Source organism: Hypanus sabinus, chromosome 2 (genome assembly GCF_030144855.1).
Source record: "Hypanus sabinus isolate sHypSab1 chromosome 2, sHypSab1.hap1, whole genome shotgun sequence".
NCBI classification, from domain to species: Eukaryota; Metazoa; Chordata; class Chondrichthyes; order Myliobatiformes; family Dasyatidae; genus Hypanus; species Hypanus sabinus.
The window spans coordinates 57937166-57955512 of record NC_082707.1 but is presented as its reverse complement, the minus strand read 5'-3'; the positions used below and the strand labels follow the sequence as shown (position 1 = coordinate 57955512).

Below are 18347 nucleotides of genomic sequence, written 5' to 3'. Positions count from 1 at the left end.
CTTGAAAGCTAGGTCACAATGTGGCACATTGATCACATCTTCGTGATGCTCAAGCAACACCACAATTAGATTGCTGTAGCATGAAGCCCACGCCAGAGATGAAGCAGCGAGAATGAGAGATGCAAATGTTAAGGGTAAAGTTGAAATGCCAATGGATAAATTTGTATTGACATGGAGAAAGCTACATTGAGTGCACTCAAGGCGGAGCGCAAAGCTGAGGCTACCTTGGCAGAGACAAAGATGTATAAAGCAGCAGCTGACTTAAAGAGTGGTGGGTATCTCTCTGCAAAGGTGACTGATGAAATACCCATTGGTGCAAGCTCTCTAAAACAACATGGTTGCTTAACAGAGGAAGAAATCAAAGCAGCAAACATAGGAACCAGATTCCTGTCATGCTTCACACCAATTTTTTATCCAGTCCTCCTCCTGAACTTGCATCCTTTGATTCAGATTCAAACCCAAAGAAAGAAGAATCCTCATTTAAAGTAGAATGTGAGAAGTGCCCAAGATCACCCATCTTGGAAACACATGGGTGTTCAGCATTTAATAAGAGCAGGCAAGGGCTTCACAGTGCACCAAGTGCATCAGAGGCTCTCCTTTCAACAGAAGCTACTACAGAACCAACTACACAGCCCTCATTTGCTACACCAGACTGTGGTGACAAATCACCATTGAACAATTCTTTGAGTGAGATGCTGAGACTGATCAGAGAAGTCTGAGATAGAGTCAATCCAAACATGATAAGACAGTCATCCAGAGTGCTGGAGAATCCAAGAGAGTTGCAAAGTGAACTGGAGAGACAGTAACAATATACTGCAGAGCAAAGATGGACACACGGTGCAGCAAGCACCAGTGGACTCCAGAGAACTGAGCCAAGAACGTCTTGACACTTCAGAAGAATTAGATTCAGGGGCAGTACCTTGGGCTACTGGTTCTAGCACACCTGCAGCAGAGCATGGAGCATAGCCAGCTGAAAATCCATTAGATGTAGCTACTTCCCTAAACATTCTAAAGACATGTGCTGGAACATCAGAAATTACCAGAAGCAGAGTGGATTTGTTGCAGAGTCAAAAACAAGAGCTTACCTTTACCAAATCTCATTGACTGTGACCACCTTCCCAACAATAAGGATGAGATCTTAATCCCCAAATTTGCACATAGTCATCCACATCTTGAAGAATACATAGCTGCCAAGACTCCAACACTTTCCCAACCACTGAGGTTAGGCTAAGTGGCCTATCATTTCTTTGCTTTTGCCTTACTCCCTTCTTAAAGAGTGGAGTGACATTTTCAATTTTCCAGTCCTCTGGGGCCATGCCAGAATCAAGTGATTCTTGTAAGATCATCACCAATGCATCTGTTATCTCTTCAGCAACTTCTCTCAGGACATTGGAATGTCCATCTGGTCCAGGTGACTTTCTCCACCTTAAGACCTTTCAATTTGCCTAGCACTTTTTCCTTTGTAATAGCATTAGCACTCACTCCTGCTCCCTGACACTCCTGGACCTCTGGCACACTGCTGCTGTCTTCCACAGTGAAGACCAATGGAAGTAATCATTAAGTTCATCGCCATTTCTTTGTCCTCTTTACTACAGTAGCATCATTTTCCAGTTGCCCAATTTCAACTCCAGTTATATTCTTTATATAACTGGAAAAACATTTAGTATCCAGCTTTATATTATTGGCTAGTTTGCCCTCATATATCATCTTTTTTTCTTCTTATAGCTCTTTTAGTTGCCTTTTGTTGGATTTTAAAAACTTCCCAATCATCCAATTTTCCATTCACTTTTGCTACCTTATATGCTCTGTCCTTGGCTTTTATGCAGTCCTTAACTTCCCTTGTCAGCCACGGTTGCCTACCCCGCCATCTGAGAACTTCTTCTGTGGGACATACCTATCCTGCACCTTGTGAACTATTCCCAAAAACTTCAGCTACCTCTGCTCTGCCATCATCCCTGCCAGTACCCTTCTCCAATCCACCTGGGCAAGCTCCTCTCTCATGACTCTGTAATTCCTTTTATTCCATTGCACTACTGAAGGATGTTAGATAGGGTAGATAGATTTCCAGGGGTAGGGAAGTCTAAAAATAGAAGACACAGGTTTAAAATGAGAGGAAAAATATTTAAAGGAGATTTGAGGGCAGGTTTTTCTACACAGAGGATAGCGGGTATATGGAACAAGCAGCCACGTAAAACATTGGTGATGGGTACAATCAAAGTATTTGGATAGGTAAAGTGGAAAGAAAAGAATAGAGGGATATGGGCCAAATACTTGAGAAGGATCAAAGGGTCTGTTTCGATTCAGTATGATTTTATGTCTCCTTACAGAGTCCAACAGGGCAGCTTAATTATCTACAGGCATTTCAGCCTTCAGGCTTTGGAGCCTGCTGACTGAACATAGGATAGATCAAACTTGGCACAAATACAAAAGTCTAATCCACTTTCAGGAGAAAATAAATGAGATGCCATGAGAAAGTTAAGTATTTTTGAAAATTGTTAATTTATTTTTAATGCTTTAAAATTTTTCCAACATATGCTTGTGTTACACAGCATTTTAAATACAAAAAATATATTTTCTAAACATTTATTAAAAAATGTCAAACCAGTAATACTATACGTATGAGAATATGAATACTCCATCGCTAAAGTTATGGGAGCAGAGACTCAATAGTCAAAGAGGTCCTGTGTATTCACCTGACTGCCTGCAATGGGACAACCCTTGTGATGTGATCAGTTACACTCGGTACCCATAAGCTGGGTTATGTGTGAAACACTCAAATGGGAGAAACAAGTCCTGAAAATATTACATTTTGATCTAAGAGTTGTGAGTAAGTTTTAGAATCATATAATAAGATGTTATTACTTTATAAACAACCTCTTCAGTTCTAACAAATTAAATTAATTTTACAGCATTGCCATTCCCTCAACATTATTTCAACATTTTCTGTTCATTAAAAAGATTTTTTAAGGTCCATTTTATCTGCTACCTTCCAATCTTTATATTGCACTCAGCAACATTTTAGGTAAAAGTTGTGTTTTTTATTTCCTGATATTTTGACTTCTTCATTACTGTTTGGTTGTTCTACTTGATTTTGCTGTGATCAGGTAAGAAAAAACAAAATTATCACCTAACTGCAACGCAACATGCATTGATAAAATCAGTTCTGCAGATATCACGAGATCATGGTACCCGGCTTTCTCTGAACTGGGCTGGGCTAATATTCTCCTTTGCAAAATTTGCCTCATTACTGCTGGACTATATCCACAGACTTGTTCAATTTAAGCTGCTAGGCTTCTCTGCCTATTGTTTAATTGTTTATTTTTTTTATATTCACAAGAGTGGCGGGTGGCTTGTATGCATTGACTAGGGTGGTGATGGAGGCAAATGTGATACAGGTATTTAAGAGGCACTTGAAAAGGCACATGAATATGCAGATACAGGGTCCAGTGACATTTTGACTTTGGAGGAGGTATAAAAGAAAACTAGTTTAGATGACATACACTATAAGGAGAGGAGAGGTGTTGCTTTCTCTAGAGCACCAGAGTCTGAAGAGAGATCTCATAGAGGTTTACAAAAGATTAAGAGAGGCACAGATAGAATAGACAACCAGCATTTTTTTCCTGTGAATGAAATGTCTAATACTAGAGAGTATGCATTTAAGAAGAGGGGTGTAATTTCAAAGGAGATGTGCAGGGCAATTTTTTTACATTCACTAGAGTGGTGGGTGGCTTGTATGCACTGACTAGGGTGGTGATGGAGGCAAAGATGATAGAGGCATTTAAGAGGCACTTGAAAAGGCACATGAATATGCAGGGAATGAAAGAATATAGACATTGTGTTGGTAGCTGGGATTGGTTTGATTGGATATTTGATTACTAATTTAATTAGTTCGGTACAGCATTGTCAGCTGAAGGACCTGCTTCTCTACTGCATTATGTCTATGACACTGGACCCTTGAAACAGGTGAATAATTGAAAATACAATTTTCAGATGCACCAGTATTTGAAGGTGTTGGACAAGAAATGTAATATAATCACATTTTCAACACTTTTCACATGAGGTCTACATCAAAACTGTAGTGACAGGGATAATGAGTAGCAGCAAAGGAAGACAACAAACTTTCTGCGACAGAAAAATATAATTATTTGAAAAGTCACTGAGAAACCTCTTGTGGAAAGACAGTTGTAGCTAAGAGATCCACCTGCAAATTATACAGTATGACTTAATCTATACCTTTTCCTGGTTCTTTGTTCCAGTTCTGTATTTATTTAAATACTGTTTTCATTTCCAAGTTTGAGATATTGATAAAATTTATTTATTTTTTCAGACTTTTTAATAAAACAAGTTATTTTATATGAGTTACAGAAATCACACTACCAGGTTCTATTTCAATTAAACTATTTTCAAGCTTTGAAAAAATAATTATTAAGATGATTTGTACCTGAAAATGTCTTGGGTGGCAGCTGAGCTTCTATAGGTTTTCTTTCCCTCCACTCTTTCAATGCATCTTGGAATGCCTTTGCTGACTGTTCCTCATCAAAACTGCCATTTAGTAATGAGCCACTATGGAGGTCTTCTGCACTGCTTTGCACACATTTACCATCCTCTTGATGTAGAGTAAGGACCTACAGCAGAGAGTAAATTATAAAATCAGAGAAGTTAATAGAAATTGCCTTCTTTTATTTTGAAACATGCTATTCCATATCATTCAATACAAGAGTTCTGATCAGTTTTTAATTCTTCCATAGACCAAACACAGAAATGGTAAACATTCACGATTTCAAAATACTTTTTCAAATATAATCAAAGAAAAACACAGCCCTGCCTCCACAAAAGAATTTTTTTAATTCATTTATTTTTCAGAACCTGAGCGTTTCTTGTGAATGCGAAGCTGGTAATGTGTTGCCACTTTGAGTTATCCTTCTGATAAAGGTAACCCCAGATTGCAGTTGGACAGCAATTTAGATCCAGTGACAATGAAGGAATGGTGATTTATTTTGAATTCAGGGTAGGATTCAACTTGGAGAGCATCAGGAGGGAGTTGGTATTCCCAAGAGCCTGTTGTCTTTCTCCTTCTTTGAGATTATGAGACCCGGAGGTTCTGCTGCTGTAGCCTGACCAAGAAATGACAATGCATTATATACAGGATTCATATAAAATGTACATTTAGGGTAGAGCATAGTGTACCAATCAAGTGACCTGCTTTCTATCAAGCTTCTTGGTTGCCAGAACTGCACTCATTCAAGCAAGTGCTGAGTAGTCCATCATGCTCCTAACCTGTACTTTCTAGATGATGCAAAGGCTTTGTGAGTTGCAAAAAGAAAATCAGTCACCACAGTACACCTAGCCTCTGATTCCTCTTGTAAACCCAATATTTATGTTGTTGGCTCAGCTGAGTATTGATTAAATGGTGATCAATTTAATGATAGAGAACTTAGCAACACTATTGGTTAGACTCCCTGTTTCTAGAGAAGATGAATTGTGGTGTGAATGGCAAAGAGTACAATCAACATTTCAGCAGAGTCCTGATGAAGGGTCTCACCCGAAACGTCGACTGTACTCTTTTCCATAACTGCCGCCCAGCCTGCTGTTCCTCCAGTATTTTGTATGTGTTGCTTGGTTTTTCAGCATCTGCAGATTTTCTCTTGTTTGTGGTGTGAATGTTCACTTGCCATGTATCAGTCTACGTCCAAATGTTTGCTAGGTCTTTCTGCAGGCAGTCTGGACATACTCTTTTGCCAAAGAGTTGTAAAAAGAAATGAACCATTTGTGACCACCCTCACTTCTAACTTTGTACTAGAGGAAGACTACTCATGGTGTAGCTGAATATGACAGGCTACAAGATACTATTGAGGAATTCCTGCAGTCAGTGGAGGGGGCATATTGGAGGTTGACATGGAGGATGACTGAACAACAACCTTTGGATACTAAACTTCTAGAGTGTTTTCTTTTAATGCCATACATATTTAAATGCCACCTCGATGCTGAAGGCAGTCACTTTCACCTCACCTCTGGAATTCTCCTCTATCATCCATGTTTGAACAATGACAATGATGAGGGCAGGAGATGACACCAAACTGGACATCAGTAAGCAAGTTAAAGGTGAGTAGGTGTTGCTTACAGTTTGGTTAGCAAGCAAAGCTTCAACAGAAAAAATGAAGTATTCATTTAAAACTTTTGGCAGGACATTGTTGCGAATGCTTCAGCTTTGGCTTAGCATTCACACACTCCCATCCTTGCTACTGTGTAACAATGTATTCCGTCTCTTGTTATGTCCTACTTAATTATGATCATTTAAGCTGAAAGAGTAGAACTACAGAGCTTTGATCTGATTCATTGATTGTGAGAATGCCAAGCTCAGTTCATTACTGGTAACTCTGTGTTGCACCCCTGTAAACTTCATATCTCGGGTTATTCATCAGCTTGGTAGAGTGAGAAATATGCTAAGCCACAAGATACAAGATACCACTTCTTCTCCTGATGAAGATACACAGTATCTCAAGGATGCCTAATTTTATATAGCTGGATGCATTCAGGGTCTATTCTATTAAGTACAATTATTTCAAATTAGGTAAGTAAAAAAAAGTACTCTTTACTGCAAGTAGTTCACAATCAAAATCAACTATCTCTTCACAGTTTTACATGCACAAATTTCCCTCCAAATAAATCCTTTTTGGTGACTTTGTGCTTCAGGGGGACTTTTCTATTGATTGTTCTTTCTTCATACACCGAAGTATGAAGAAAGAAGTACATGCAATCATTTTACTCCTCCAGCATGTCTACACCATGGCATTTCAGCTGCTAGTTCAACTACTCAGGAGGCAACATTTCAGCATGTCTGCAGACTGCTTAACAGCAACATGCACCATGGTAATGCTGCAACATCTGTCAATCTATGGCTGTAACAGTGTGTTCTAAATTAGCTCTAAACCAAATCTACAAAAAAAATCCACAAAGGACTACTGAAGAATTATGCCCCAGACATCAATAATGTTCAAAGTTATTCAAAATCTTCTTTATCACAGAACTTTATTCAGAAACACTATTCTGGAATAAGTCATGCAATTAATGGACTCCCAACAGGGGTGTTACATGTCCTAAGGGGGTATTAGGGAATGGGAAGTTGTCGGGGGGGGGGGGCATTCCACATTCTTGGGAGGACACCCTAACTTGAGGCACATGGCCTGATCCATCGTTAGCACAGAGGAACTTCCAAGAAAATGATGAGGCACTGGAAAGCAGGAAGAACTATAGCTCTGCAAGCACTCATCACAATGCATCTGAAATTCGGCAATCTCATACAACATTACCAACCAAACAGACATTATTGGGGATGCATAAATTAGCAACCAGAGTGCGTAAAAGTTCCCCTTGACTCACAGCACGAAACAAGTTCATGCAACTTAACAGTTGGTAAGTCAAGCACACCCTCTTAACTTTTTTTACAGATCTATGGAAAACATGCTGGCCAGAATCAAACGATGAAATACAGGTAATCAGTGAACCTGCTGACCCCAAGGATCCCTCTTGAGGTGTTCAAAGCGACCTCGACTTCATATCTGCAGTCAAGAACCATCTTTGGGGATTATGAAACCTTACATGATTAGTCAATCGCACTAACTGGAACAGTATAAAGGTAGCTTGTCAAACACCAGCTCTATCCCGACTAACATTCAGATTCCAATCTGAATCCTTGTCAACATAATGTTTGCTGTTGTGATCATCTTCATCTTCACCTCGCCATTCCTTTGCATGCCGCTACAATCATTCCATCCATGTCAACTCGCTGCCATCATCAACATCCAATAGGCATTCCCAGTTTGTGTTCATTTTTTATTTTAATTTAGCCCTATTAATGATGGATAAATATGTACATTGTGGCCTCTGTGAGTTTGAAAGTGGTGAAGACTTGAATTCTAATCAGAAACAGAAATTACAGAAAGTGTGTCAAAACAATCTTACAAACTTGGAGTATAGTTTAGTTCAGTTCCCGTAAGATTAGCGATGCCCCATATGTCTTCTGTGTAATACCATACTGTCTAAAAAGCCAAGGAACCATCAAGATTGCAGCAACATTTCCATAAAAAACACCCTGAAAAGTCTACTTATGGTATTACTCAGTTCCAGAAGATGAAAGAAGCATTTGAAAAGTGTTGCACACTCAAGTCATTTGCCAAGAAAGCTAAAACTGACCTTGGTAGTGGTCTCATTACTTCTTATAACATTTCCAAAATAGAAACATAGAAACATGGAAAACCTACAGCACAATACAGGCCCTTCGGCCCACAAGGTTTTGCCAAACATGTCCCTACCCTAAGAGGTTTACCCATTGCCCTCAATTATTTAAGCTCCATGTACTTATCCAAGTCTCTTAAAAGACCCTATCGTATCCGCCTCCACCACCTTTGCCGGCAGCCCATTCCAAGCACTCACCACTCTGAGTAAAAAAACTTACCCGACATCTCCTCTGTATCTACTCCAGAGCACCTTAAACCTATGTCCTCTTGTGGCAACCATTTCAGTTCTGGAAAAAAGCCTATAACTATCCACATGATCAACGCCTTTCAACATCTTATACACCTATCGGGTCACCTTTCGTCCTCCGTCGCTCCAAGAAGAAAAGGCCACATTCACTCAACCTATTCTCATAAGACATGCTTCCCAATCCAGGCAACATCCTTGTAAATCCCCTCTGCACCCTTTCTATGCTTTCCACATCCTTCCTGTAGTGAGGCAACCAGAACTGAGCACAGTACTCCAAGTGGGGTCTGACCAGGATCCAATATAGCTGTATCATTACCTCTTGGCTCCTAAATTCAATTCCACGATTGATGAAGACCAATACATCAAACGCCGCCTTAACCACTGAGTCAATCTGCGCAGCAGCTTTGAGCGTCCTACTGGACTCAAACCCCAAGATCCCTCTGATCCTCCACACTGCCAAGAGTCTTACTATTAATACTATATTCTGACATCATATTTGACCTACCAAAATGAACCACTTCACACTTATCTGGGTTGAACTCCGTCTGCCATTTCTCAGTCCAGTTTTGCACCCTATCAATGTCCCACTATAACCTCCGACAGCCCTCCACACTATCCACAACACCTCCAACCTTAGTGTCATTAACAAACTTACTAACCCATCCCTCCACTTCCTCATCCAGGTCATTTATAAAAATCAAAAAGAGTAAGGGTCCCAGAACAGATCACCGAGGCACTCCACTGGTGACCGACCTCCATGCAGAATATGACCCGTCTACAACCACTCTTTGCCTTCTGTGGGCAAACCAGTTCTCGATCCACAAAGCAATGTCCCCTTGGATCCAATGCCTCCTTACTTTCTCAATAAGCCTTGTATGGGGTACCTTATCAAATGCTTTGCTGAAATCCATATATACTACATCTACTGCTCTTCCTTCATCAATATGTTTAGTCACATACTCAAAAAATTCAATCAGGCTCGTAAGGCACGACCTGCCCTTGACAAACCCATGCTGACTATTCCTAATCATATTATACTTCTCCAAAAGTTCATAAATCCTGTCTCTCAGGATCTTCTCCATCAACTTACCAATCGCAGAAGTAAGACTCACTGGTCTATAATTTCCTAGTCTATCTCTACTTTCTTTCTTGAATAAAAGAACAACATTCACAACCCTCTAATTCTCTGGAACCTCTCCCGTCCCTACTGATGATGCAAAGATCATTGCCAGAGGCTCAGCAATTTCCTTCCTCACCTCCCACAGTAGCCTGAGGTACATCTCATCCAGGCCCGGCGACTTATCCAACTTGATGCTTTCCAAAGGCTCCAGCACATCCTCTTTCTTAATATCTACATGCTCAAGCTTTTCAGTCTGCTGAAAGTCATCACTATAATCACCAAGGTCCTTTTCTATAGTGAATACTGAAGTATTCATTAAGTACCTCTGCTATTTCCTCCGGTTCCATACACACTTTCCCACTGTAACATTTGATAGGTCCTATTCTTTCACATCTTATCCTCTTGTTCTTCACATACTTGTAGAATGGCTTGGGGTTTTCCTTAATCCTGCTTTCCTCAAGCCTTATAATCTCCTAGCTCTCTGAACCTTTTGAAAGCTTTTCTTTTCTTCTTGACCAGATTTATTACAGACTTTGTACACCACAGTTTCTGCACCCTACCATAACTTCCCTATCTCATTGGAACATACCTAAGCAGAACTTGACACAAATATTCCGTGAACATTTTCTACATTTCTTCTGTTCTTTTCCTTGAGATCATCTGTTTCCAATTTAAGCTTCCAATTTCCTGCCTGATAGCCCCTTAATTCCCCTTACTCTGATTAAACACTTTTCTAACTTGTCTGTTCCCATCTCTCTTCAATGCTATGGTAAAGGAGATAGAATTATGATCACTGTCTTCAAAATGCTCTCCCACTGAGAGATCTGACACCTGACCAGGTTCATTTCCCAACAGCAAATCAAGTACAGCCTCTCCTTTTGTAGGCTTATCTACATATTGTGTCAAGAAACCATCCTGAACACACCTAACAAACTCCACCCCACCTAGACCCCTTGCTCTAGGGAGATGCCAATCTATATTTGGGAATCTCCTATCACGACAACTCTGTTATTATTACACTTTTCCAGGATCTGTGTCCCCATCTGCTCCTCGATATCCCTGTTACTATAGGGCAGTCTATAAAAAAATACCCAGTAAAGTTATTGACCCCTTCCTGTTCCTAATCTCCAACCAGAGAGACTCTGTAGACAATCCCTCCATGATGTCCACCTTTTCTAAAGCCGTGACTCTATTTCTGATCAACAGTGCCACGCCCCCACCTCTTTTCCCTCCCTCCCTGCCCTTTCTGAAACATCTAAAACCCAGCACTTGAAGTAACCATTCCTGTCCCTGAACCATCCAAGTCTCTGTAATGGGCACCATATCATATCATATCTCCAAGTACTGATCCACGCTGTAAGCTCGTCCACTTTGTTCACAACACTCCTTGCGTTAAAATAGATACATCTCAAACCTTAGGTCTGAGCGCGTCCCTTCTCTATCACCTGCCTATCCTCTCTCACACGCTGACTCCTATCTTTCTCTAACTGACAGCCAGTCACCTCTTCCCCAGTCTCTTCAGGTTGGCACCTGAGAACATTTCTATCACATATAAACCTTTGATTTCTGTCCACACATGCAGTCCTCACATGACCTTTATCCTCCACCACCTCACCATCTGCTCTAACACTCCGGTTACTCTCCCCCTGCAAATCTAGTTTAAACCCCCCTGATCAGCACTAGCTAACCTAGCCGCAAAGATGTTAGTCCCCTTCCAGTTCAGGTGCAAACCGTCCCATCAGAGCAGGTCCCACCTTCCCTGGAACAAAGCCCAATTGTCCAGAAACATGAAGCCCTCCCTCCTGCACCATCTCCTTAGCCATGTATTTAGCTGCATTATCTCCCTATTTCTAGCCTCACTAGCACGTGGAACGGGGAGCAATCCTGAGATTGCAATCCTGGAGGTCCTGTCCTTCAATTTTGCACCTAACTCCCTAAACTCTCTTTGGAGGACCTCCTCCTTCTTCCTATCCACATCATTGGTCCCTACATGGCCCACGACATCTGGCTGCTCACCCTCTGTCCTGAGAATTCCAAGAACTCGATCCGAGATATCATGGACCCTGGCACCAGGGAGGCAACAGACCATCTGAGATTCTCGATCTTCCTACAGATCCTCTTATCTGTCCCCCTAACTATCAAATCCCCTATCACTACTGCTCTCCTCTTTTCCCTTCTTCCTTTCTGAGCTGAGAGTCCAGTCTCGGTGCCAGAGACGTGACCACTACAATTTGTCCCTGGTAGGACATCCCCACCAACAGTATCCATAACAGTATACTTATTGTTGATGGGAATGGCCACGGGGTGCTCTGCTCTTCCTGTCTATTCCCCTTCCCTCTCCTGACAGTCATCCAGTTACCTGCCTCCTGACTTTTAGGGGGTGACTGTCTATCTGAAACTCCTGTCTATTTCTGCCTCTCTCTCATGAATGATCCAAAGATCATCCAGCTCGAGCTCCAGTTCCCTAACTCGGTTTGTCAGGATCTGCAGCTGGATGCACCTTTTATAGGTGTAGTCATCAGGGACAATTGTGCTGTCCCTGACTTCCCACATTCTGCATATGGAGCACTCAGCTGCCCTAACTGCTGCCTCCATTACCTACTCCTAAGTTAATTAAATTAATTAAAGCACTTACCCGGCCTTACCTCACTGGGAGCAAGCTTGTCCTCAGCCTCTGCTCACTGAAACCTCTCAAGCCAAAGCCTCAAAGCTCTACTCTTACCCTGAGCCACTCACAATACTAGCCACTCCTCTTCAGTTACCCGTCCTTTTATATGTCCCTGTCAATTATCTCACAAGCCTTTCACTCCTCCTCTTCCTGCTACAACGGTTTCTTGATCACACTGTCTGTCCCGAGTACCCACTGCGTGTGCCTTTTTAAAGTACACTCACCCCAGCTGTTTCCCAGCCTTCAGCGCTCTCACGAGCCCTTCGCTCCTCCTCTTCCTGCTGCAACGGTTTCTCGATCACACTGTCCCACGTACCCGCTGCGCATGCTTTTTTTAAAGCACGCCCACCTTTCCTGCTTTACATTTTTGCTTTAAATGATAGCAAAGTGTGGAAAATCTCATTCAATTGGTGAAAGATTAATAATGTCTGCTGTACCAGAAATGCTCACCACTGTTCTCAAAATGGTACCGGTATCTTAAAATCAATTCCTCTGAGTAATAACTCTGTAGCTTGTCGTATTGATGAAATGAGCGAAGACATTTAGTATCATCTATGCACAGAGCTACAAAAATCAGAATTTGGAATACAACTGGATGAGTCAACTGTGCAAAGCAATGAGGCATATGTATGGCTTATCAAAAGTGGAAAAGTTTATGAAGAGATTCTCTTTCATAAAAAGTTAAAAACAGATATCAATAGAGTCAATCTATGATTAATTCAAAATGTATATTGAGGATAAAAGTATTCCAATTAGGAACAAGATTTCTTGTGCAACTAATAGAACACCACAGGTTACCATGCTAGTTTAGTGGCATTTGTGAAAAAAGAAATTCCACATCTGTTTGCAATCCATTGTGTATGTCATCATCAATATTTCACAGCCAAAAACCTCAGCCAGCGACTTTTTTCAAGGATGACTCTTGTAATACAGTATTTGCTATCAACAAAATTAACACTTGTCCATTATATAGCAGAATATTTCACCAGCTATGCCAAGATAACGCTGAAGAGTTTGAAAGCTTGCTTCTTCACACTGACATGCGTTGCCTGTCAAAATGCTGCTGCTTAAAATGTTTCTTTGATATTCTTGACACTGGGGGTTGAATTTTTGCTCAAAGTCAACAAGAGCTTGGGAAACAATATTGAACTTCTACATGGAAATATGGCATTCCTAGCTGACAAAAATTGACATTCAAAATATGAAACTACAGGGTGAGAAGTGCAATCTACTTTTATTGGTAAATTGGAAACATATAAGCAAAACAATCGGTTAAGAATATTCTCACAGTTTCCCTGCTTGGAAAGTACGGCATTCTCTTTCACAGAAGCTGATTTTCAAGAGTACTGCTTACAGTTGCAGATACTGAAGAAGGATTTTCAGAATCAATTCATAGATTTGAACGATCTGGAAAATCTGGACTGGGTAATTAAACCGTTACTTTGCAAGGTGGAAGAACAGGAAGAGAGACTGCAAGAAGAAATTACTGAATTCAGAATGTAGAAAAAGCAAAAATGCTTTTCAAAATGTCAGCTTTTGTGGTATGTGGCTACACTTTCATACAAAGTTTTCTGGTCTTTGAAGATGAGCCAAACTGCTCTTCATTGCATTTCCATCCTTATACCTCATTGAAAGAGGCTTCAGTGCAGTGACCCACATACCCACAAAAAACAGAAACAGCTTGAACATTGGTACACCTGGGGACAAGGCTTTTGCTGTCACAACTTGAACCAGATATTTCAACTCTTGCTAAATACTATCAAGCTCAAGGATCACGTTGATATCAAAGCTGCTGTACAGTGCACAGTACTGTGTAAGCTACATTTAAAGACTAATAAAAATTTAAAGCAGAATCATTTTTCTTATGTTAGCATATGGTAGTCATGGTTTTACACTATGAGGGCGCAGTGAAGTATATTGTGCCTAAAGGGGTTTGGGAAGTATGAATATGCTTGGGGGCGGATGCATTGGGTTAAAACAGGTTGGGAAACACTGGTCTGGAGCCTCTGTCAGTTAACTAAATCAAACCAGTCCTCAAATGGAGCAACCAGAGTCACATTACAGCAGAAGTTCTCTCCTTGCTTAAACTGCTGGGTCCTTTCCATATGAAAGACATGAAGATATTGCTGCTGGCAAATATGGTATCTGCAACTTAATTTTTAAACATCTGTGTAAAGCTATTGGACTGGTGTCTCCTGCTACTGCCTGGAAGGAATGTGCCATAAAAAATTAAGGACTTCATTAGCTTCACAGCTGCAAACAGTTCTGTAGCATTTCCAGAGTCTGCCTGAGGAGCTCCTACAGCTTGTAATAAAGCTTAAAGTTCCCTCCTTCTGTGAAAATGCAAGCTTCATACAATATACTTGATTCTAAATAACCTTACAAAAACACCCAGCTTAAATAATTTGTCCTAAAATGCTGAGAATAGTTCAAATACTCATAGTTGAGAAAATCCAAAAGCAGGCCAACTGGATCTACCAGAGACATATTTACTATCATTTTTAAAATTAAAAGAGGAGCTGACATTGTCCTATAATAAAATATCAGGCATACCCGTATAAAGGTTGTGCAAGAAGTTGATGGTCTGATTTTCCCATTCATAAGGTGTTACGGCATTAGTAGCAAAGCATTAGAAGGTGATGGATGGAAAGGTAAAAATGTATCCTTCTATGTTAAATTTTCCAAGATTACTCCAAAACCTAACACAATGTTGCAGCTGCTGAAGCTATTATGTCACAGCTCTAACAACCCTACTGTCGTTCAATCCTGACCTCTGGTGGCATGTAAGTGTACAGTTTGCACACTCTCCCTGCGACTGCACAGGATTTTTTCTAGGTGCTCCTGTTTCCTCCTACATCCTAAAGGAATGCAAGGTTGGTTATTATAAATGCCCCGTGTGCAAAAGTAAGTGATATATTCTGGGGAAAGTTGCTGAGATCATGGGAAATTTTTTTTAAAGGGATTGGTTTAAATAGGTGCTTGATGGACAGCGTACACTTAGGTGGGCTAAGAACCTCCTGCACTGCTTTTGACCTCGATTAAACAAATTCTTACCAATTGTGTGCATGTTGTAGTAAATATATTGATGAAACTGTGCAACCATTTGGAAAACTAATATTGAAAATGCATTCCCTAAGCCTTTACCTCCTCCTACTGGGCTACTGATGCCAATGCAAACTGAATAGAAATACAGGAGAATGCAAGAATGGAATAGTTTTAATGTGTGGCTGAAGGAAGAAGTGAGAATAATTGGAGGAGTCAGAAATTATAAGTGATGTTGTAGAATATTCTTCCTTAAACCCCTGTAGCTTGAAGTGTACTTGCGGAAAGGAGAGAAGAGTAGGAAACAGGAAAATGCTGTTGGAATAAAATTCCTGAGACTTTATTGATATATAGCTCATACAGTCAGTAATTTAATCTCATTTACTGATGTGTAGTGCTAAATTACACTATAATTTGTCAGTAGCTAGAATCGATGCAATGAAATTCCTTAACTACTTCTCACTTTCTTCCTCCTTTCTCTCCCTCTAAAACTTAAAGCCTACCTTCTTGCTTGGTCAAGGAGTTTTTAGTCACTTGTCCAAACATTCTTATGGGTCAAACTGAACTTTGGCTGATAATGGTCTTGTGAAATACTTTAACATACGTTACAGTGTTAGGCTTATTGTATGTGCCACTTGCTTTAATACAGAAAGGGCTGTAACTTAGGTAGAGAAGGAGGTCCCTCAACCCACCATGTGTAGCTATGGGATTAGTACCAGAGTGTACCATGCAATAACAATTCTTATGTTCATCTAGAAGATTCTTAAATGTTGCAAGAGTACCTGCCTGCGCTGTTTTTTTTATTTTATACAAAAACAGAAACAAGAAATACTGGAAATATTTAGCAGGTCAGCTAGTTTTTCAGAAAAAGAACCAAGGACAACATTTCAGGTTGACAGCATTTCATCAGGACGTAAGAAACATTCTTAAAAATCGAATTTAATGTTACAAACAAGATGGGGTTTAAAGAAAATAACGGGTTCTGTACGCCTTTGATGAAGTGCAAATCAAGAGCAGCTAAATTAATCAAAAGGCAGCATTGTTGGCTGGATTAATCACAGAGGATGAGTCAGGAGGAGATGAAAACTGAAGGGACCGAGCCTATGTATCTTAGTTTGCTGATGATGCTAAATAGAGTGGAAAAGCAAATTGTTCAGAAGGTACAGAGAGTCTGCAGAGAGATACAGATAGGTTAAGTGAGTAGGCAAGGGTCTTGCAGATGGAGTATGATGTTGGTACATGCAATGTCATCCACTTTGGAAGGAAAAATGAAAGAGAAGACTAATATTTAAATGGTAAAAAAAATGCAGCATGCTGCTGTGCAGAGGGACTTGGATATGCTTGTGTATGAATCACAAAAGGTTGGTTTACAGGTGCAGCAGGCTATCGAGAAGGCAAATGTAATGTTGGTCTTAATTGCTAGAGGGACTGAATTTAAGAGCAGGAAGGTTATGCTGCAACTGTGCAGGGTACTGGTGAGGCTGCACCTGAAGCACTGTGTGCAGTTCTGGTCTCCTTACTTGAGGAAGGATATACTGGCTTTGGTGAAGAGATTGAGTCGCCTGGGGCTGTACTTGCTGGAATTCAGAAGAATGAGAGATCTTATAGAAACATATGAAATTATGAAAGAGGTAGATAAGATAGAGGCAGGAAAATGGTTTCCACTGGTAGGTGAGACTATAACCAGGAGCCACAGCTTCAAGATTCGGGTGAGTAAATTTAGGATGGAGATGAGGAGGAACTGCTTTTCCCAGAGAGTGGTGAATCTGTGGAATTCTCTGCCTAACGAAGCAGTGGAGGCTACCTCAGTAAATATATTTAAGACAAGGTTGAATAGATTTTTGCACAGAAGGGGAATTAAGGGTTATGGGGAAAAGGCAGGCAGGTGAAGATGAGTCCATGGCCAGATCAGCCATGACTTTAGTGAATGGTGAAGCAGGCTCAAAGGGCCAGATGGCCTACTCCTGCTCCTATTTCCTATTTCTTATGTATGTGATTGCCAAGACAGAAAAGAAACACTGGAACTATACGATCCGATCAAGCTTCAATTTTCCATCGCACCCACATTCACCAAGATTTCTGTCTTGGTCATCCAACTATTTCAAAGAAGCTCAACCTAAGCATCTTCCAGCTCACAATGTAACAGCTCCTAGGACACAGCAGCAAAATCCACAATTAAAGATCATGAGCCTTTCTAGTCTTTATTAGTCCAGTTCTAAAGAAATGTCTTTAGACTGTCACATTAAATCTGTTTTTCCTTCCTTGACTGCTGGGTAATTCCAACATTCCCAGTTAGTTTACATATCCAACATTACAGTGATTTATATCTCACATTTCCAGCATTGCCTTTCTTTTCCTATCTTCTTCCTGATTCATTTCATTCTAGTTACTTCCAGACAGCTACAGTTAACAAGCCTTAACCTCCCTCACTCAGCTACTTCCACCGCCACTTATGACATGCAGTCCATTGGTCTTCACCGAATCACAGAGACTCCTTTTGTTTTCTCCACTTCTTTGTAACTTAGGGAGTTTTTCCTAACTCTGATAAATATCATTGAGCTTAAATGTTAACCCCGTTGCTCTCCCCATAGATATCATCTAAACTGCTAAGCATTTTCAGTATCTTTGGCTTTAAGATTTCTAACATCTCTAGTGCTTTTGCTTTTCATTTTACGCCAAGTGAATGCCAACAAAATGCAGAAGTATTTATATTCTGGGAAATCTTGTTGGGAGTGGGACAAAAAAGTTGAAACAAAAAGGTCAAAAAGAATCATAAAGTCTACAGCACAGAAACAGGCCCTTCTGCCCATCTTGTTAATAAAGCACTCAATTACCAGCACTTGGTCCAGCACCATCTGCACAATGATATTCATCCAGATACTTTTCAAATATTATGTGTACCTGCCTCAAACACATTCTCAGGCATTGTATTCCATATTGCAACCATCCTACTGAAAGGATGTTTCCTAATATCCACCACAATTCTCTTACTTGTCATGTTAAACTTATGCTCTCTGGTCTTGGGCACCTCAG

The 18347-nt window shown here is 40.5% G+C and overlaps 1 protein-coding gene across 1 annotated transcript in view; it reads right to left on the bottom strand.

Moving 5' to 3' along the window:
• zbbx (zinc finger, B-box domain containing) overlaps positions 1-18347 on the bottom strand; it is a 146491-nt gene that overhangs the window by 84452 nt on the left and 43692 nt on the right. Inside the window, exon 9 of the mRNA XM_059946888.1 lies at positions 4442-4625. Within this exon, the coding sequence (XP_059802871.1) occupies positions 4442-4625 (184 nt within the window). The remainder of the gene's footprint in view (positions 1-4441; positions 4626-18347) is intronic.